This window comes from Diabrotica undecimpunctata, chromosome 9, assembly GCF_040954645.1.
Source record: "Diabrotica undecimpunctata isolate CICGRU chromosome 9, icDiaUnde3, whole genome shotgun sequence".
NCBI lineage: Eukaryota > Metazoa > Arthropoda > Insecta > Coleoptera > Chrysomelidae > Diabrotica > Diabrotica undecimpunctata.
This window is the reverse complement of record NC_092811.1, coordinates 92,834,091-92,857,627: the sequence shown is the minus strand read 5'-3', so window position 1 is coordinate 92,857,627 and position 23,537 is coordinate 92,834,091. Positions and strand designations below refer to the sequence as shown.

General features: G+C 33.2%; 1 protein-coding gene across 1 annotated transcript in view; it reads right to left on the bottom strand.

The window, feature by feature from the left end:
- The window catches only part of LOC140450301 (uncharacterized), a 44,463-nt gene extending 23,152 nt beyond the window's left edge, over nt 1-21,311 (bottom strand). Inside the window, exons 1-3 of the mRNA XM_072543853.1 lie at nt 21,150-21,311; nt 6,608-6,740; nt 1,249-1,458 (exon numbers count right to left, since the gene is read on the bottom strand). Of these exons, the coding sequence (XP_072399954.1) occupies nt 1,249-1,458; nt 6,608-6,740; nt 21,150-21,174 (368 nt within the window). The 5' untranslated portion in view covers nt 21,175-21,311. The remainder of the gene's footprint in view (nt 1-1,248; nt 1,459-6,607; nt 6,741-21,149) is intronic.
- Between the last annotated feature and the right edge of the window lie 2,226 nt (nt 21,312-23,537).

Below are 23,537 nucleotides of genomic sequence, written 5' to 3'. Positions count from 1 at the left end.
TTCTTGAAAATCGTCAAAATCTTCATCACTATTATCGTCGCCGTCGGTATCGATTTCAATCTTATTATTGATATCAGTAAAAACGTCCTCTATGTCAGAAGCTTCATCTCCATCCGGTTTGCTTTGCGAAACATAGTCCTCATCTGATTCCTGGTTTTCGATATTTTTGTCTACTTCCTCATCTATATCGTCTATAAATTGTTGCAACTTCTGTTGCTTTTCATACGTCATTCTAAAATTGAATGATCTATGTATAAAACATTGTAAAAATAAACAGTAATAACTTACCTTCTAAATTCGCTAGCACTCACTTCTCTTCTTGCTATTATTACAAGTAATTACAACATAAAACACGCATATAGTCACAAAAATATTAACAACTTGTGAGCACAGTTAAATAAACACTGATAGCAAACAAGGAAAAATCCCAATTGTCTGTTATTTTCGGAATGTACAAGCGAAGTTTACCGAAACAATGCCGGGTACCTGCTAAAAATATAATAAGAATGTTGGTATCTCACTCATAGATCGACAAACAAATGGAGTAATCTGGAAAAAAACTAAAGTAAGGGACCTCGCAGAACAAGCAGCTAAAATAAAGTGAAAATAGGCTGGACCCAACAAACGTCTCGAAGATGGAACAAAGTTGGAAACTGGCGACCGTACGAAGCAAAGAGACTAAGAGGAAGACCGCAAATGCGCTGGGGCGACGATATCAAAAGAGTCGCAGGACCAATGTGGAAACGCCTTACCCACAACAGAGATAAATAGCGAGAAAGGGGAGAACTCTTTATTCGACAATTTGAATGAAAAAAAGTTTAAAAAAATTATGGGTCAGAGATAGAGTATCATCATAAATAGCTTTGAGAGCTATTCAGGAGGAGTTAATTTGATCATGGAACGAGATACCCCAGGAGGATATTGGCCACCTAATTAAAAGTATGCACATGCTCATCCAAAGTACATCAACAGATTATTAAATGATTTGCTCCTATAAGTTGTTTCAATCATATTGAAATTTTGATCGTTTGTTAATGTATGGTATATTTGGAGAGTTTATATACTTATATATATATATATATATATATATATATATATATATATATATATATATATATATATATATGTTAATATCAAAAAAAAATTATTTACAGAAAATTGTTCTGAAAAATCTTATGTCGTAAATTATAGTAAGAAACCAGATAATGTTCATGCACAAAGTTTATAACTTAATATATAATATATCACCTAGATCCTGGTTCAAAGTCCGCATCATAGAATAGCTGAAGGTTCTTATTGGTATTCATTTGTCGTATAAAGAGATCATACACAGTAGCTTCGGGACCTGCTGCAGATACTGCTACGTCAAAAGCAGACTTGATTGAATATAACAACATAACTCCAAAGCAATGCATCACGTCCATGGCGTACATATGTTTGTGATATAACTTCTGTCCTCTGAAATCAGAAATTAAAGATTTTGAATTAAACTTTATGTAATTTAGTTATTTTGTACACATTCACCTTTTATACAAACGAAACTTTTGTTGTTTGTTTTTTTAAATGTCTCTAAACTGAATGTTAAGGTTAATTATTCGATCCACGTATTCTGTAAGTCTCGTTTATATTGAGATCCCTATACATTGTGTTCCAAGATGTTTTTAATACTATGTACTTAAAGAAGTAATAAATATTTGTAGCAAAAAATTGGGAAATGTCATTTGCATCTATAATATTCTCATACTAGTTATAATTAGAGTTTAAATATCTAGGCATCACACTACCGAACATCTACCTATGAAAAGCACAAAACAGAAGTGACAAATCAAATGAATAGAGCAAACGGCTTGTTTTACGAGAAATGGTGTGTTTATCTTTCACAATTGCTACGTGTGGAATTGCGAAAACATGTATGCTATAAGTAGGACAAAAGTTTCAAAAAGAAAATAGTGTAAATTTCTGGGCTGGAATTATCGGTAATCATCTAATTGGACCAGACGAACTTTCTAGAAGATTCAATGAAGAAACTTACTTAAATTTTTTTCATCATTTTCTACCAATACTTCTTGAAAACGTACCTTTATAAATACGCTTTGAAAGGTAGTTTCTTCATGACGGGACCCCAACACAGTTTACGGGACGTATTAAAAATTTCGTCGACATCACTTATCCTCGTCGTTGGATTGGTAGAAATCATCGAGTTAGAATCTATGGAGAAGCTATGAGCATATTAACGTGTATATTAAAAACGACGTCAGAAGGTATAGTTAACGATCATACCAATATGGCGATATCAGGGCAGGACTCAATAATATTAAAACTACTATACAATTGTGATTAGTCATTCAGAAGATTTAAACATAATCTAAAAAAGTGCAATACATTTTTATTAAACTATGATTTATTACAACAAAATTAAACGGGTTGCCATTGGGTGGCTATTAAAAAATCATGATGTACACTAAATTCACCAACTGCGCGAGTATAAAAAATGTAGGAAAAAATTGATTAAAACGTAGGAATGCAAGATGCACATTGAATAAAAGTGTACCGTAATAAATGCCACTGTTGGCAGAACAACAGTGGAGAATTGTGCTTAATGGAAGATGGAAAAGGCTCTGATCATTGGCAACACGGTTACACAAATAAGGGTACTTCGGTATGGGCTTCAGCCTGGTAGAGGTGTCTGGGTCGAGGTTCGACAGAGCTAGACTACAAGAGATTCGCGAGTTAGGTAAATACACGTAAGAGAAGAAACTTTTGTTCACCACCCTATTTTTGAAGGAACATGGAATCCTTGTAAATACAAGAATAGATAAAAAATTATATAAGAGCGATATCGTAAAAGATATAAAGTGATGAGAACGGAAAGAATATCAGACAAAAACAATACGAGAAAGATACACATGGTACCTAGACGGGAACAACAAATAGATACATATTAAACAGATAATAATATAAATAATATTTTAAAGGGTAAACTAAATATACGGTATGAAATAAAATAAATACGTTTGTTTTACAACTTAGGTATTTAATAACTTCAAATTAACTGAACGTTGTGCAAAGTTATAATCGAGTAGAGTTAGAATATATTCTAACTCGATAGTAGTAATGGACACATTCTGTGGCCACCCAGAACGCCGAAGTGCAATGTTATGGATTTTTATTTTTGAAGACATCTAAGGTTATTGTATACGACAACTAGGATAGAATTAAAACAGAAGTTCAATTGCGACAACGAATTTTTGATGGTGCTAGAATAATCTGATACAATTTACATACATATGATATTAAGAATAATTAGATTACTCGAATAAATGCATGTATCCGTGCAGATGGCAGTCACTTCGAACATTTATGATAATATTAATTTTTTTATGTAAGTTAAAACAGTATACAAACCTTAATTATTAGATATTTAATAAAAACAAATATGTTTTTTTCTCTATCACTGTTATCTGTCTCAATACATAATATTATGACTTACGATATATGATTCATGATTTACAGTAATTAACGAAGTACAACAAGGAGTGCAACCTTGACCTAGATATTTGCTTTTTTTAGCCAATAAGACCAATTTAAACAGTTGACTTTCCAAAAAATTATTATAAAACCTTTTTGTTTTAACACATTTAGCGCCACGCTGTAATTGGTTATTCACTCCCTGGGACCAAACATATGAAATGCCTTTTTTTCTATAAATCTATTTTGTAACTGATAATTATTATATTTTAAACCATACTTTCTTTTTCCAACTTTGTTTTTTGTGATTTTTTTTAATGCCCACCAGTGGTCACGTCGTCCCAGGATGTAATTTTACAGTGTGGGACCAAATGTCCACCAGTGGTCATGCATTTTATTGTTTCTTTTGTTGCAAATTTTAAACAATAATGTCTGATGTTGAAGCAGAAGACTATTCCGACGACGACTCCACTGCAGATCGGAATTACTCATATGAAGGAAGCTCCTATTCAAGTGAGGATGAATTAGCTGTATCTGATGTCGAGGACGAAGCTGCTGAAGTTGTTCCTCTGGCCGATATTATACCCGAGACCAAGTGGGAGCCTGTGGCAGGAGACAGATTGAAATTTAATTTTCTTGCTGCCCACACCGGTGTACACGAAAATATAATCCAGAAACTTCGTGGTGCATCTCCTATAACTTATTTTGAACACTTCATAGACGATGAGATTATCTCATTGTTAGTGGAAGAAACCAATAGATTTGCTGCGCAAAGAAATACTGCGAATGATGCTGCCCCAGCAGGAAGCCAAACTCCAAGACTTAATAAATGGGTTGACACTGATCCTATAGAGATGCGCAAGTTTTTGGGTATCGTTGTATGGATGGGACTTATGCATTTGCCAAAATTGAGGGATTACTGGAGCACAAAAAGAATTTATGAAAATGGAATTCCAAAAATAATGAGCCGCAATAGATTTGAGATGTTACTTTCGATGTTTCATCTATCAAATAATGAGCAGCCAATTAATCCAGAAGACAGGCTTCACAAAATCTCAAATTTTTTGAACTTACTAGAAAAGAAATTCAAAGAATCGTATAATCCCGAAGAAGAAGTTTGTATTGACGAAAGCAACGTACCATTTCGAGGACGTATTTATTTCCGACAGTACATTCCTAATAAAAGGCATAAGTATGGGATAAAGGTTTTCAAACTCTGTGTTTCTGGAGGCTATACATGGTCGTTTAAAGTCTACACAGGCAAATAAAGAGCAGACGATGTATCAGTTGCCGAAAAAATTGTCACGACACTGATGGTGGGACTTTTTGATACAGGTAGAACTTTATATACCGATAACTGGTACACTAGTGTTTCGCTGTCTAATAGTCTTATTCAACGGCAAACACATTTAGTAGGAACCCTAAGGACAAACAGAAAATATAATCCCCCAGATGTGGTAAAAACTAAACTGAGAAAGGGTGAAGTCGTGGCCCAACAAAACGAAAATAAAACAGTTGTCTGCAAATGGAAAGATAAAAGAGATGTTCTTATGCTCAGTACCAAACATGACGACTCTATGGTGACAGTAACTCGCAGAGGAGGACAAGAAGTTAATAAACCAGCGATAGTTGTAGATTACAACAAAGGAAAAGCTTTTGTCGACCAGTCTGACCAGATGGCATCTTATGCGCCATACGTGAGAAGAACCGTCAAGTGGTATAAGTGACTCGCTTTTCATTTTGTTACTGCAACAGCTATGGTAAATGCTCTGCATCTATATAACAAAATTAATAATAACAAAATGGGCATAATAGAATTCAAGGAAAATATCATCGAGGCTTTGGTTTATCAAGATTTAAATCCAATTCTATCAAGGCCTTCCACTTCCAAGATAAAACATTTCCTGAAAGAATACGAGGGACAAAAGGTTACCGGTTACAGAGGGTTACCAGAAAAAGGTGCAGTGCATGCTACAAGACTATGTCTCAGCGACAAAATCCAGCTTATGCTCGTAAAAATGCGAAAAAAATAAATACATATTGCGATACATGTAACCTGCCAATCTGCCTCGAATGTTTTCAAAAACATCTGGCAACTATCTCATTTCCAAAAGTTTAATTTTTATTATTTTTGTTGTATTACGTTAACATTGCTGGTTTTTTAATGTTTTTCTCACTTTGTTCGTTTATTTGTATTAATATTAGGATAAAATTCCATTTATTTTTGTAATATACTATCTAAAAATACAAAATTGTATCAGTTTTTTGCACGGCTCAAAATCACAACTGATACATTCATTCTGCTCGGTCCATGTAAAATTCTGTTGTTTCCTGGAACCACTGAATACGTCAACATACGTCAAACTAATATAAATCGTGTCCACGGGTGACCACGGTGACTTGAAGCAACCGACATCAAATGCTCACCGGTGGGCACTCGGTCTTAATGGAAATAATGAAAATGCCCACCGGTGGGCACATGGCGCTAAATGTGTTAAATAATGCACTTGGCTCATACCTTTAAGAAACATACTAATTTCCAGGAAAAACTGTATATAAGCTTTAGAACTTCAGCCTATAATGATGACATCAGCCAAAGTTCAATAATAACGTGAAGAAACTTAAATACCACCATTACAAATTGAATTTAGTGCGAGGATTTAACGAAGAGGTCTATGACATAAGATTTGAATTTTGTGAAGAACTAATAGAATGGTGTAACAGAAATCATGCTGCAAAATATTTAGACATGTAGATGTATTTTGCTTCAATTTTATCTAATGAAAACATTTCTAGGTTTCGGAAAAAAACAGAATATTCCGAATGTTTATTTGTAGATAGAGTAATTTTGACTAGATTACGATTTGAATTATTAAATTATTGTGAAAAGTAATAGTTTAAGCTATCTAGGTGGTCTGCGTATGCACCAATTATTGCCATTATGAAAGAACATGAGTTAAGATAGTACGGACACGTTCAACGGTTCAACGAAGTAATAATAGTCCATTACGAAGAATTGTTTACTGCCAAGCCTCTGGAATGAGTAGTGGAGTAAGAAAAAAGAAGATAGTGGAGACCATTAGAAAAGACATGTCTGTAAAACACTGTAAATAATTAAGTTTTTTTAATTTCTACGTACATTTTAAACAGCCGCTTATCAAAATAAGGAGGAACGGCATCGCCTTGTTGATTAAATGAATCATTTGTGTTATCACATGGTATCCTGGAACCCTCATTTAACAGCTGGTCCACAAATTCTTGCGGCGAAATATCTGTAAAATATAATTTATACAGCATTAGAGACAACTTTAAACTAGACTAAATTTATATAAATGTTTTAAACAATATCATATGTTAATGCTTCTAAGCAGTAACGGTTTGGCCCATCAGATCAATGAACAATTTATTTTTAATCTAAATTTCGGAAGGCTACCATTTAATCTAAACTTTACCCAATGGTCGTCTTTAGTTTTTCTTGATTTGTCGTACTAGTTGTCAAGATGTAAATAGCACTCTTTTCACTTTTACACCATTTTACATTAACCCAAAGGAATTTGGCCATGTGAGTCGTCTTCGTATTAACTGTGAAGTGATTATTCAAAGCTGAATAGTCTTAATGTTTACATGTTGGTAAAGTATATCTTCATTACTCCTTGCAATTTTCTTTATTGCATTATTAATAATATCGATTTCCAAATTTCAATATTCGAGTAACTCCCAGCAAAGTATGGAGTCGTGTCGTGTCGTAGTCAAGAACTGGAACAGATAGGGACCATAAGAACGTCCGTGTGGATGTCACCTAGCAAGGCCTCATGTCCCTTAATACTTTGTCTTAAATTTGCTTTATTACATATCTACTTCATTCCATAGATATGTCCAATCCAAAAGCCACATAACATTAAAATCGGTACAGCTGTTCCTCAGTTATAAACCGTTTATTCATACGGGTTTATTCTTTTGAGTTAGGCACCTTCTGATGTACAACATTTTTTTCATGTAGGTGCAAAAACAAACAAAGCAGATGATTTACCAATACGTAAACATGCCATATACAGTGATGAGTGCCTTAAGAACCGGCAAAATAACGCAAAAGGTAGAAAATATAATACGTTGTGAAATAAAAAGGGATGAAAGTAGTAGAGGTGGGAAATAATCAGTAGAAACCTATAATTAACATTATAAATCGATAGTTTTACACCTTTAGACGTTAGCTTCGAGCTAAATCACCTCGGTCATAATTAATATGTGTAACGTATGTGTGACGTATTTCCATTTTTTAATTTCACATAAAGTAAAAACTGAGTGACCACAATAAAGCAAAAATGTGAATAAAATAATTTAATTAATAGTAATTATTTAATCTAAAGTTTTAAATTATTAATCAAGAATAATTTCTACTATGATGTGAGGATTTCATACACTCTTATCACGGAATAATCACTATCCTTCGTGGATTAGTGGTAAGAACTCGACACAGACGTCGCAGACGATTAGAGTGGTTTCCTTTTTTTATTTTTTTTAATAATTTGAAATTATGCAGAGATCGTTTTGCTTAAGTAAAAATTCTACAAAATTAAAAAAAATATTGTAAATAAACGTATTTACAATATGTTCAAATAAGCCTTCATTAGCAGCAGAACAATAACCCAAACTGTCACTAAACAAATATAAAAGTTTGATGGATCAGAGTTCAAGTCACGATTTTCTCATGCAGGCGTTCAGGGTTCAAATCCCACATGAAGGTTTTACTTTTTTAAAAATTTGAAATTATGCAGATATTATATCGTTTTGCTTTAAATCACTAGACAATTATTTCAGTTTTTATTAGAAGTGTTTATAGTAAAACATGAAAATCTTATTGAAAAAACAATGTCGTACTTTCGAAAATAAAGTAATAATTCTTCAAATATAAAAGAACGTTCTAAATAAATGTACTTCCAAAAATATTTAAATAGGTAGAAATTCTATAAAAATAAAAAAAAATATTCTATGTATTTACAATAAATGTTCGAATAAGCCTCCATTAGCAGCAGAACAACAACCCAATCTATTATAAAAGTTTCGTCTAATATTAGTTAATGTTTCTGGACTAATACTTCTCATTGAATCAGAGATCTTTTCTCTTAATTCTTGGAGAGAATTAGGCCTATCGTCTTCAATTCCATATAGCTTGGACTTGATATATCCCCACATAAAAAAATCACAAGGTTCAGGTTCAGGTGATCTTGCAGGCCAAAAAATATCTCCGTGGCCACTAATCAATCGATTAGGAAAAGTCGCACTGAGATATTTACTGACGATGCGAGAATTATGTGCGGGACAACCATCGTGTTGAAACCATATGGAATCGAAAGGTATTGGTAAATTACGAAGGGCTGGGACAATTTGATTTTGCAGAAGTTCCAAGTATTTCCGCCCAGTCAACATACCGTCTATAAAAAATGGACCAATGACATGATTCTCTATTATGCCTCCCCAAATATTTACTTTTCGAGGACGCTGGGTACGAGCAACATAAATCTGACGAGGATTTCCTCGAGACCAATACCGAGCATTCATTGAATTGTGACGGCCCTGCAATGAAAACGTACATTCATCGGTGAACAAAACGTTCTCTAAAAAATGTTCATCTTGATGTGACATTTCCATTGCAGTTTGATAAAATTCTAAACGTCTATATTGATCCCCAGGGAACTGTTCGTTGGATTTATGAAGTTTATAGGGACGGTATCCATGTCTTTTCAAAATTTTACCTACTCTAAATCTTGAAATTCCATATTGTTCTCCGAGACGAGATGTTGATTGGGTAGGATTTTACTCAATACTTGCACAAATTAAAGTGTCCCTTAGTTCCAAATCTGGATTTACCTCCCGTCGTCTACGAACTCCTCTTGGAGTAAACACGGATCCATAAGTAAAAAAATTACGTATAATAGACTGAATTGTTGATCATGCTGGAGCCGGCCTATTTGGAAACGTATTTACAAATTGTTGTCTAATCATGTTGTCTGATAATCCATTCACATGCCAGACAACAATTTGCACTTTTTCCTCGACCGTTAAAACCATTTTCACGAATTGTTTTTTCAATAAAAAGTTTCTGTTTACCGTGCAAAAACACGTCTCGTTATGTTATTATTTTTAATGGCTTGATGATTTGGTTAGCTGTAAAGTTCAGCTGTTCGCGAGCATCCATTACAATGTTGTTAATTGTTTTGAAAATAATTACCTGTACAGAGGAATTTATATTAACACTGAGAATTTAGTGATGGATTTGGCATTAAACAGTCTTAACCGGATTATTTTGCAATCACAACTGAAGACTGTAAAACTGAAATTGAATTTAAATTATTTTGTATTTCTATTTTTTAACATTGGAATAAGAATAAACTGTAAATAATGAGTTTTTCTAAAACTTTTTACCTAATATGTATCATATTTTCTATTATTTTTTGATTGAATAAAACAAAAATTTTATCCTTGGTGTGAATTGAACCTCCAATCTTCTTGTCACTAGACCACGTCTCTAACTATTACGCCAATTCTACACACAATAATTATTTTCGAATTGAATATACCTACGTTTAGTTTAATCAAATATTTCAGTTAAGTTATTTTTATTATTAAATAAACTTAAAGATTTATAATTTAAAATCGCTAATAATTAATGTTGTTTACTACAATATATCTTAATTTATTCAATCATTTATTCTAACATCAGAAATTATTAAAATAAAATATTTTGGAGGTCATCCGTATAATTATGACTAAAGTGAAATAGCCACGTCAAGAACTAGCTTTATCTCATATTATCTCATAACTTAATCTGTCTTCTATCCTTTCCGCTATTTTGCCGGGTGGTAAGGCACTCATTACTCTATATTTAACCAAGTGAAAAACATGGGTTTTATGGGTTCAGACTACAAACAATTAATAATTGGCATTGTGATTGTTAATCGTCATCGCGAATGCAATACAAATTGTAAATTAAATTTGTTTAAACTCAAGGTTTTTCGAAGGAAACTTTCGAAAAAGTTTAAACTAAGCTTGAGGAAGCACTTTGAGACTTAACAATTTACTATAATAGGAACTCGCTAAAGCCTAACCCTACCAAAGCCCAAGTCTGCCCTTTCCACCTAAGATCGAGAGAATAAAAAAAAGCTGAAAATCAGATGGAACAGACACCAACTGGAACACGTGGAGCATGCAATATACCTCGGAGTAAAGCTGAATAGAACACTCATATATAAAGCACACTGACAAATGTCCCCTCTGAAGGTAGCATCACGTAACAACGTACTTCGTAAACTTCGCTATTCTAAAAGGGGTGCCCAGCCAAAGGTCCTCCTAATTACAGCAAACGCTCTCAGCTTTTTCACGAGCAAGTATGCATACACTGTCTGAGGTAGATCGGCACACGTTCAGAAAGTGGACGTGGTCTCAAATGAAGCATGCCGAATAGCCACAGGGTGCCTAAAAGCAACGTCACTAGAGAAATTATATCAGTGTGCGGAAATCGAACAGCTGGACCTGCAAAGATGAACCACAGAGTACATCGAGCGCTTTAGGCAGTCATTTGACGACAGACATGTGATGATAAAATCCAGGAAAGGTTTTCTTAGGGACGTTACCGTCAAACCTCCAGACTGGTATCCCCGAAACCAAATACACCGACTGGTTTGAACTGCGATTGGAGAACATAGAAAATACTAAACCAAAGGGGATCGGGCGTGGCCGCTGTGAAGACCAACAAAGCAAGATGAGGCCAGCTCGATGAAAATGGTACCGTATTTACGTGCGTCCTAAGCGAGGACATGGGCCACCTGTACAACCAATGCCCGTTTCGATGCACGATGGACGATTTGTGAAAGACCAACACCAAGGCAGTAAACTCTGCCTGATTCTGTGCCGAACACTTAAAATGATCAAGCTTGGACACGAGTAAAGTAAATAAGTCCATATCTTTGAATTTTGTCAAATTAGTCACTTGTATCAAATTTATCATCAGTTTTTTATCACCAAACGCATTTTGGTTGATTTACGATTCGATATATCATGACTACCAAGCCAACCTTCAGCTATAAATTGTACGGTGGTAAGTCAGGTACATCCAACGAGTTTAAACATTCAGAAGGATAGTTGGTAGCTTCGTCTTCGTTTACACAGTCAATAGATTTGAATGAATACAGAGTACCAACAATTTGATTCTGAATTACGAAGTTTAAATCAAAGACCGGCGGCTCGTTTCAATATAAAATTCAACCACGATTTTTGGTACCTTATGCCTTTTTGTGTACTGAAAATATCATATGAGATAAACAAAAAAAAACAAAAATTTAGAAACGATGAAATGGAATGAGTATGGAAATGGAATGACTCATATGGAAAATGAGTCAATACTCACAATCTTAAGTAGTATTTATTTATTAAAGTTGATAAATTTTGGGCTACCGGTTTCAAGGCTTACAATATTTGCCCCATCATCAGGCTTCAGTACGGTATTTTTATTTGTAATAAAAACTAAAAGCTAAAACAACATAAAACAAGCAATAAACAACTGAAACACAATAAATGACACTAAATAATAACAAATTGAGTGAGCAGCTATAACATTAATTGAGAGTGAGATTGACAAACCAAGTATTATATTGAGATGATGCCATTGGGTATCACCAATCTGATGGAAGCTGCACTAAACAGTCAGTCAGCTGTTAATATAGGGTTTATTAGAGGATCATTGTGTTAGTTGAATTAAATATAATTTAAATTTTAAACCAAAATTACCTTACATTAATTGAGAGTGAGATAGACAAACTACAGCTGGAGACAAAAAAATATATAATATAAATAAAATATAATAATAACATCGTTCTATTTACATTTGAAGTAAAGATTATCTTAAAAAAAAGGGAAGGTGATTCTCAAAAGTACCTTAGTTTCTTTTAAGAATCACCTTTCTTTTTTTTTAAGATAATCTTTACTTCAAATGTAAATAGAACGATGTTATTATTTTTTATTTATATTATATATTTTTTTGTCTCCAGCTGTGGTTTGTCAATCTCACTATTAATTAATGTTATAGCTGCTCATTCAATTTGTTATTATTTAGTGTTATTTATTGTGTTTCAGTTGTTTAGTGCTTGTTTAATGTTGTTTTAGCTTTAAATTTTTAATAAAAATAACGTGCTTGGGCCTGATGATGGGGCAAATATTGTAATCCTTAAAACTGGTAGCCCAAAATGTAACAACTTTATTAAATAAAAACTGCTTAAGATTGTGACTATTGACTCATTTCCCATATAATATCAAAAATTTAGAGTTGAACTAGGGTGCGTTTTTCTAAAAATCCGCAAATTTTTCGCATCCTACCCAAGGTAAATTTTTTTGTTTTCACGACCTGAAAATCACGGATATTGACCTATTAACATTAGATTTTTAGGTTATAATTAACACCTTTAGGGCACCAGTAACCCCTATACCAAATTTTTAAGAATAGAATGAATACTCCTCTATCGATTTGTAACATTGCATAATAAGGAAGAAAATTATTTTACAAAAGAATATTTTCTTTACAAAAGAAAATTCAAATTTCACACAAATTTTCCAAACAAACCCCACAGTTTTTACATATTTTACTATCCTTAATTTTATCTTTCAGTAAGTGATGGATTCGACCGTTACTTGATGAAAATTCATTTTATATAACAATAAAATACTAAAAACTTTGTTTTAAAAACTTACACTTACACTTACTTACACAAAATGTATTATAATATTTTATCACTAAAGTTCACTAAAGCTGTTTCAGCAGAGTGCCTTCCTACTACTACTACTACTTGTCGGTTTATAACGTTCTCCGCCGTTTTCCGACTTCCAATCGCCACTTAGACCGGTTGTTCCATAGATCTTCTTCTATGGCCCTCTCTCTCAGTTCTTTATTTATTCCTTCGCTCCAACTTTTTCTCGGTCTACCTCGTTTTCTCTTTCCTTCTGGTTGCCACTTTAGTATTTCTTTTGGCATTCGTTGTTCGTCCATTCTTTGTATGTGTCCGAACCAGATAAGTTGTTTTGTTGTTAGGTCATCTGTAATTGTTTGTTTGATTCCCATTATTTCTCTAATGCGTTCGTTGGTAATCCTTTCTCTTCTAAGAGTGCCTTTCTTAAGTATCTATTTTTGGTCTGTGTTTACACTTTATAGACTTTAACTAAATAGTTTAAGGAAGGGGAGAACTGTTTGTCTCAAGTTGATCCTTTAAAATTGTGTCTGTATTTTTTAATTTGTTAATTTCTATAAATTCTAATAAAGATAGCTTAAGGCCTTTATTTTGGATGTAAAGAATTTGAAATTCGTCATTAAAAGAATGATTATGATCTAGACTAGAAGGTGAAGTGCGTATGTAGAATCTTTTTTTCTATTATTGAAAATCCTTTTATGTTGTCATAGCGCCACAAATTTGTTGATTTAGGCAAGTTTCTACACTTACAATCGTATCTACCAGTAACGTGTATACTGTTTAGGTACACAAAAAGTAAAATTTCTTAGGTGAACTTAGTCAGCACAACAAGAAAAAAACTAAAAATTTGTTGGATAAACAAATAAACAACAAAAGTAGCAGTAGTTCAAATCTATAAAGTGATTTGTAATAAAGATTATTTAAAAGAAATGGGTCAGATACATAAAAGTTTCATAAAATGTATAAATGAATGCGAAAATAATTATATGTAGCTAATTTTTTCTATTTTTCTTTCCATTTCTCGAGAAAATTATAAATGTTCTACTGTAGATGCTACGCCAACAGTTCTCGCCTCGCTGCAGTTTCATTTGTAGTTATCTCCAGGTGTACAACGTTCTGGATATTAAATTCACAAATTAATACAAATTTATGTAATTAAGCACCAGGAGAAAATAATGAAAGGAAATTTAAAAATAAATCTTCAGACATAAATGTTGAGCTGATCACAAACTAAATTAATAAATTAAAAGAGTATTTAATATATTAAAAGTCCATCATGTAAAAATAATAATTACTAAATGGGTTTAGTGTCTGTTAACGTTAAAATACAGTGTTGGCAAATAAATAAACAAAAATATTTTACCATATCGTAATAACTTAATGATACAATCTAATAAGTTATTTGCCTTCTTCTGATTAAAGTTCTGTCTCCTACATATTTAGCTTGGACATTAGAAACAGAGAAGAAGGTCTCCTACAGTTTGCCAGTGAAAATAATCTAGTAATAACAAATACACTTTATAGACACCACTTAAGATGACTCTCAACATGGACTAGTCATGTTGAAATAAAGGACATAAAAATCAAATCGACTACGTATTCGTGCGGAAAAGATAGAAAACCTGAGTATTAAATGTAAAATCTATGCCTACAGCATACTGCGTATCAGATCATAAGTTGCTAAAAATGAACCGCAGGCTCAAACTACATACAACTAGAAATATTCATCAGACAACACAGCTAAGGGTAAATAATATAAAAGAATTCCAGATAAAACTAATAAATAAAGAAAAACCTTAAATATTAGAAGACAAATTAAACGTGGAATGGAATAAAATGCTAGATATATTCAGAAGAAAAAAGTGCACACCGCGTAAAACCCAAAAAACAAACATTGAATGTCAGGGAAAAAATTAGAAATAGTGGAGAGAAAAAGAGTCATGCTACAACATAACACAAAAACAGGAAGCCACACTCAAGACATAGTGAAGCTAAACAGGAGAATAAAAGGTATGTGCACCAGATATAAAAACAGCAAATAATTAACGTGTGCCAAGAACTAAAGCAACATCCAAACCGCCATGAAAGTCATGAACTATTTAAAAAAGTTAAACATTTGGACCGAAATTTTAAACCACAACTTTAAGCCATTTAAGATCATATGGAGAAGTAAAAAACCGACATAGGCAAAGACATTAGAGAGGAAAATTACTGCTCAGAATTGTACAAACACACTTCAAAAGATGCATCAGTCTCATAACACAAGAAACACGCAATAAGAGAGGCAGAACCTATAATCTTACGAGCAGAAGTAGAAAAGGCGAACAACTAAGAAACAAAAAAAAACCCAGGGATTGACGGCATACCAGGAGAGACTCTGAAAGTAATGGGCGAGATTGGCGTAAATGTAATACTGGATATGTTCGACATGATATCGACCACAGGTGAATTACTTGATGAGTGATGCAAATTAACCTTTATCTTTATGTTTAAAAAAGGATCTCTAACCGTATGCAGTAATTACAAAACTTTATTCCGCATATAAGCAAATATGCTACATATGTTAAATAAACGGCAAAGAACTTTCTGTTTTCAGTGATAGCCGAAAAACAATGCGGATTCGTACCAGGAAAAGGAACGCGGGAGCAGATACTTAACATCAGACAGATAATAGAAAAAGCAAGAGAACACAAAATACCAATGTTGCTCTGTTTCGTAGGTTACACAAAGGATTTTAATTCGGTAAAACAGGATCCCCTTTGGATTATGGAAAATATGTGAGTACGCAACCACCTAGTAAACCTAATAAGAAATCTGTATAATAAAAACTTAGCCCAAGTTAAAATATACGGAATATATTCAGATGAGTTTAAAACAAAGCAAGGAACTAGATAGGGCAGCATACTGTCACTGGTATTATACAATATATATTCTGAATATATAATGTGAAAATTACTAGATGAATGGGATATAGGAATCGCTATAGGAGGCAGAAAAATCAGCAGCCTACGATAAGCAGATGACACACTTATATTAGCAGCGAATGAAGTTGAAATGATTACCATCACTGAACGGTTAAGCCGGAGAAGCAAAGAATTCGGACTTCAGATCAACATATTTAGAGTAAGACTACGCCCTGGCTAGTGCCTAAGGAATAAGTAGAAGATACACATGAGATTATGCCGATGCATAACGTTTTGTTTTTACGGGTTATTTAAATATTTAAAAAAAAATCTTAATATGTATTAATCTTAATATAGTCCTTCAAAACATGGTATATGGCTATGCAAGAAAATTTCATATCCTCAAATGTTCTGCCAGTTGTCAAGACCTGAAGTGATACTGCCAACCTTTCATCCACAGGTATTGTTGGGCTAAGATGAGCGTCTGTTTTTGCGATAGAAGGTGACAACATTCTTATTAACTGATTAAACGTCTCACTATGTATGTGGAAACAATTGCTATAGTCGCTAGAGCGGCAGAGCTTCTCAAAATAGATGGAACACGACTTCTACGGAACACAAAAAGAAATATTATCATTATTATTATTGGTGCTACAGTCCTATAAAAGAGCCTCGGCTTTCCCAAGTCTATTACACCAGTCAGTTCTATCCATTGCCAATTGTTGCTAGATTTCCGCGCCTATTTTTCTACCATCCTCATCTCCACCGTCCCTCCATTTGAGTTTTGGCCTGCCCCTACTTCTACTTCCCACAGGTTATGACATAAAGATTCTTCTAAGAGGATTGTTCTGCTGTGATCTTGTCAGATGTCCTGTCCATCTTAGTCCTACTATTTTTATAAGGAATACTACGTCTTTATCACCAAATATATGTTTATATCTGTGATATATCTCGTAGTTGTACCTCATTCTCCAAACACCATTTTCACAGATGCCACCGAATATTCTTCTCATGATCCTTCGTTTAAATATAAGCAGAAGGTTCTGATCTGCCTTGGAAATGGTCCATTTCTCCGACCCATATGTCAACATTGGTTGTATAAGGGTTTTGTATATGGTTATTTTTGTTTTTTGGCTTAAGTTTCTGCTTCTTATATATCTACTCAGTCTAAAATAGCATTTGTTTGCTAGAATTATTCTTCGCTTGATCTCTTCCGTCATGACGTTCTCCTTGGTGATCAAGGAGCCTAAGTATGTGAATTTGTCCACCACTTCAAAGGTAGAGTTATCAATCGTGAATTGGTGGCCGATATTTCTGGCTCTATTGTTGGGTGTTGATACCATTATCTTAGTTTTCTCCTCATTTACGTGCAGGCCCATATTTTTTGAGGCGTTTGACAAGGTGGCATACATTTCTTCTAGCTTGCGTGTTGTGCGGGCAACTAGGTCAACATCATCTGCATATGCCAAAATTTGGGATGATTTATTAAAAATGTTTCCTCTGTTCTCTATTTGGGCATCCCTGACCGCCTTTTCCAGAGCTATGTTGAACATTAGACACACCAGCGCATCTCCTTGTCGCAGCCCAACATGCGTATCAAATGCCTGTGATTTTTCGCCCTGTATTTCGACTTTGCAAACAACTTTACGCATTGTAGCCTTAACCAATCTTATCAGTTTATCGGGGATGTGAAATTCATCCATGGTTTCATACAATTTATTTCTTAGGACACTATCGTAGGCCGATTTAAAATCTACGAAAAGATGGTATGTGTCGATATTGAATTCATTGGTTTTTTCCAGTATTTGCCTTAGCACAAAGATCTGGTCTGTTGTTGATCGACCAGGCCTAAAACCACTTTAATATTCGCCAAGAAGCTCCTCTGAATATGCACTCAGGCGACCATATAAAATACTCGAAAATATTTTATATGCTTTATTAAGGAGGGTTATTCCCCTATAGTTTCTACATTACAATTGATCACCCTTTTTGTGTAGCGGGCAAAAGATCCCATAACACCACTCTTCCGGAATTTGTTCCTCATTCCGGGCTCTCAGTATGATATTATATATATGATTAGTCAGAGTAGCACCTCCACATTTAATAAGTTCCGCGTGCTTACCATCACTTCCTGAAGATTTATTATTTTTTAGGTGTTTTATTGCATCCCGTACTTCTTGAAGTGATGGAGGCTCAAATGGTGTATTGTTGCTTTCTTCTGGGTGTGGTTAATTTGGATCTTCTACTTCGATAGTAAGTAGTTTTTTATAGTGTTCCAAAAAATAATAGAACAAAACAGAATTCCTCAAGAATGGCGATCACGCATTCTAATACCTATCATCAAAAAGGGAGACAAATCGGAACCCAAAAGTACGAGGAATTAATTTATTAAACACAATATTACTATTAACAACCAAAGTGATAACAAATAAACTGAATGAAATTATAACACTAGCAGACGAACAACAAGGTTTTAGGTCGGAAAAATTAAGCACCGATGCTATATTTATAATAAGGCAAGTGCAAACGAAATCATTAGAAAATAACGAACCGGCATATCTATGTTTTGTGGACCTTAAAAAAGGCATTTGACCGGGTCAAATTAAAGGATCCACTTATTGTACCCAAGAGAGATACCTCTAAGAATAATCAAAACGATCGACAATATCTACCAAAACAACAGAATAAAAGTAAAAGTAGAAGAACTAACCGGCCCTATTGAAGCTGGCAATGGGATAAGACAAGGAGATTCCCTGAGTTTTCTATTGTTCAACCTGACTATGGATAAAATAATAAAAAAAGTAAAAATAAAAAAAGGATACCAAATGAGAGAAAAACAACTTAAAATAATCTGCTATGCAGACGACGCAATACTACTCTCTCAAAGTGAAGATGATTTACAACGGATGCTGCACCAATTTTTTATAACCGCTAGAAAATTTAAAGACAAAATATATGGTTACAACAATAAATTTACTAAGATGCAAATTGGAACTGAAAGGTCAGATATGTAGTTTGTTATGTAGTTTAAATAAATTATTGTAATTATTGTATTTGATACTGTCTCTGAGGGATATATTCGGCATTGACCTCTCCATCGCTCTCTGTGCCACTTGTATTTTATTGATTACTTTTTTGGTAAGGGTCAATATTTCTGCTCCATACGTTAGAACTGGGAGTACACATTGATAAAGACCTTCCTTTTCAAGCACATGGGAATATCTGATCTAAAGACTTCTCTTAGTTCTTCGTAAGCCGCCCATGCCAGTCCTATTCTCCTGTTTAGCTCCGTTGTTTGATTATCTCTTCCTAATTTAATCTCGTGGCCCAGATATTTATAGCTATACACCTGTTCAATTTGCGTGCCGTTAGTTGAAATGTTTTTTGCCAGTACTAGGTTGGTCATGTATTGTGTTTTGGAGAAATTAATTTTAAGTCCAACTCGTGTACACGAGCTCTGAAGGTCTTGAAGAAGCTGGCAGGCATGATCTACCCGGTCTGCAATAAGGACTATGTCGTCTGCAAATCTCAAGTTGTTCAGAAATTCTCCATTTATGTTGACTCCAATATTCTCCCAATTATTGTTTCTCATAGCAGTCTGCAACAAAGCGGTGAATAGCTTAGGAGAGATCGTATCTTCTTGCCTAATACCCCTCTCGAAGGGAAATGTATTTGTGTTGCCATAATACATTCTAACTGCAGCAGTTGCGCTATTATATATATTCTGAAGAAGAGTTGTGTACCTATGATCAATAATATACTATATAAGAGCTCTTAACATAGAACTATGCTGGACTAAGTCAAACGCTTTCTCATAGTCTACAAATATTAATATCAATGGCTTTTTGTATTCTGTAACTTTCTCTATTAAGGATTTTATCACCTGTAGGTGGTCATTCGTTCCAAAGCCACTCCTAAATCCGGCTTGCTCTAATGGTTGGTGAAAATCCAGCTTAGATACCAGTCTGTTAGTAATTATTCTCATAGAGAGCTTATATAAATGAGATAACAAGCTGATAGATCTGTAGTTTCCAATTTCTGTTACATCTCCTTTTTTGTGCAATATTATCATAATGGCACTATTCCATTTTTGGAGAATGAAACAATGTGGAGAAATAAAAATATCAGGAAAGAAATGAAAGGCAGAATTTACAAAACAGTCATCAGACCAATAATAACATATGCGGCAGAAACATGACCTGAGACAGAGAGAATAAAAAGGCTGTTAGAAACAGCAGAGATGAAAACACTTTCATCTCAGCAAAAAAATTGATGATAAGACACTATGGGACAGAGCTAGAAGTACAAATATTTGACGTAGATGCAAGGTGCAAAACATCAAGAACTGGGTAAGAAATGGAAGAGTAGAATGGAGCGATCATAAAGCCGAATGTCAACTAATAGAGTAATAAAGAAGGCAAGAGACGGTTCCCCAATAGAAACACGATCAGTAGGAAGACCACGAAAACGATGGAACGACAACTTACTGGAGGCACATTTAAAAACAGACAGAGTCATATCTACATAAAAAGAAAAAGAAGAAGAACAGAAGGATCTGCACACTGTAATGCTAAAACTAAAAAAACAATGGTTTATCAAAGTTCTATCACAACGTTCAAAAGTCCGGACCTTGATATTTCTAATGCCTTGTATATACTATAAAGATAAACGAAAATTGCATGATGATACAAAGACCGCTACCAATTTAAAAATAAAATTGGGTGAATTATAGCAAAGTTTTGATCTTGAACATTTAGATAATCATGATATTGTGCAATATTTTTGGTTGTTTATTCGCCAACAGTATATTGCAATGTGTCGAAAACAAACCACTTCAATATTTATAATAAATTATATACTTTATTATATTGTTATTATAGATCTTAAATTAAATACTTTTAGTAATACTTGGTGTAAGTTAAAGATTTTAGTGTAATTTTTATTTATTTGAACATTTTGACTTTTTAACGTAAAATTACAAATTTGAAATTGTCCAGTCTAGTATATTATTTTTATAAAATATATGTAATACTGTTATACTCACCAAGATTTTCTTGGAGCTTGTTCATTATCACAAAAGAACTAGAAACTATGTAAATTAGTTTACAATTGATGTACAGTTAGAATTATTTGTTTGTAAACAACAGTTTTTGATTAGAGAGTAATGTACTGATAGCCTCACACCAACTTTAAACGTGATAAGCACTCGTTTAACAACCAGACATAATATGATATATTTTATTTACTTATTGTTAATGCATTATTTATCACGCATATTATACAGAGTGGCGTATAAAATATGGACGTGATTTTTCCTGTAAATGCTGTTGCGAAAAATACTATATTTTTTCTTTTATCTTTCAACAGCAAAGAAGAACAACTATCTCTTAAGAAATATATTTAACATAGCCACTTCTTGCATTCAGCATTAGCCCAGTCTGGTTAAAAAAAAAGGTGGAAAAATGTTTCGCAGATATCTGAAGCTTTTAAGACATAGGTGGGGGATACTAAATCATAAATAGATGAAAAGATACTCCTAGTTTTACCTTGCGTTTTTTTTAAGCAATAATTTATGGTCACAATTTGATTTTTTGCCTATAAATTTTTTCCCTTACATTTTAAATAAACAATATTTATGTCATTTTTTTTATGTCAAGAATATCTTTATTTTCCCGTTTTTTTAATTAAAATTGATAAATAATTTACAGAGATATTTGCAAAAAAGCAGTTTTTTTGCACTAATTTATAAATTTTATTAATTTTTTTATTAACAAAATAAAATGGCATTAATACATTTAAACATCAAGGAATTACCATCTTTTAGATTTGTGCGAAATTTCCCTCCGATCAGTCAAATATTTTATAAGTTATTTAATTTGTTTATCCCTGAGGCTAATTATTTAAACTATTGAGCTTGCCCTATGCATGATGCTAGACATATTCAGCAAATTTCATAGGATTCTTTAAGACTTAGACTATCTCAGAAGTTAAATGCATATTGAGTTTTCATCGAAATTATTTACAAAATAAACGTTTGAAAAAGGGGTATGTTTTTTACTTATAAACAATTGTAATAACTTCGATATTTTTCAAGCTACAGACTTGTACGTACAACCATTGGATAGCTGGTAACAAAGCTCACATTAAAAAATATAAAACCTTCTATGACCAATAGGAACGAAGTTAGTGACTATTTTTAAAAAAATCATATCTCCATTGTTTATAAACATTAAGAAGTAAAATTTGCACAAATTTTGAATGAAAATCTAAACTTTATATTGAAACTTATAGCAATAAAATTTATCTAATTTTTCGAAACGACGGTACTTTCGAAAGATCGACATAGGAAAGTGGAGAGGATATCTGTTTCAGCTCCGTTTTTTTTTTCGGCATCGGAACTTCAAATTGCAACACGTAGGAAAAATTTACATTATCTCGGCTTCCTTTGCAGCTGCAAGCCTCTTTTTTTTATTCTGGGCCCTATATGAATAACTAAATATATTTCACTGGCCGGAAAATATGGGAAAACTCGGAAAAATTGAGTTCATTTGAAATTCACCCTAAATACTTATTCTTTTTTTAATTTGCTCGAATAGTCTGTCGCAGTATTAATAATGATGACATAATTTTCACCCCCCATAAATCTCGGAAAATCCCGGAAAATCAACATATGTTTTTTCATTGTATATCAATGATGTAATAATACTTATATATTTTATAAATTAAATTTCAGGTAATTCATTATATTACACATTGGTACACATTATATTCCTTATATTAATTATAATTGTTTGTATTTTTATAATTAACAATATTGATTTTTATTCTATTTTTCTTACAAATATGATATACAATATTTATCTAATCTGCCTTACTGCATTGATAAAATAAGTCGCTTTTTTCATCACTTGCCTTATTAAATTTTGCAATGTTAATTGAACTTTACTTTTTTTATTTTCTTTACATACATTGGTTTAAAAGTTAAAATTTGGTTCATTTATTCGACTTCACTGTCAGGTCTGAACCTTTTTGTTGCAGGTTGTTTGTCTTCACTTATTAAGTCAGTCTTTCCATACATTAACATATTAATGGGCGATCTTAATGCCAAGGTGGGTCAAGGTAAGGTAGGAGAACAAGTAGGAAAATATGGGCTTGGAAACAGAAATGACAGAGGAGATCGATTGATTCAATTTTGCCAAAGTGAAGACTTCGTAATAACAAATACCTTTTTCAAATTACCTCCTCGACAGTTATATACATGGACATCTCCACAACATACCAAATAAAAAATAGTGAGAAATCAAAAAGACTACATTATGATAACAAGGAGGTATCATAATGCTGTTAAATGTACTAAGACGTACCCAGGAGCTGATATAGGCTCAGATCATAACCCGGTAGTTACTGTGATAGAGGCGAGACCAAAAAAGAT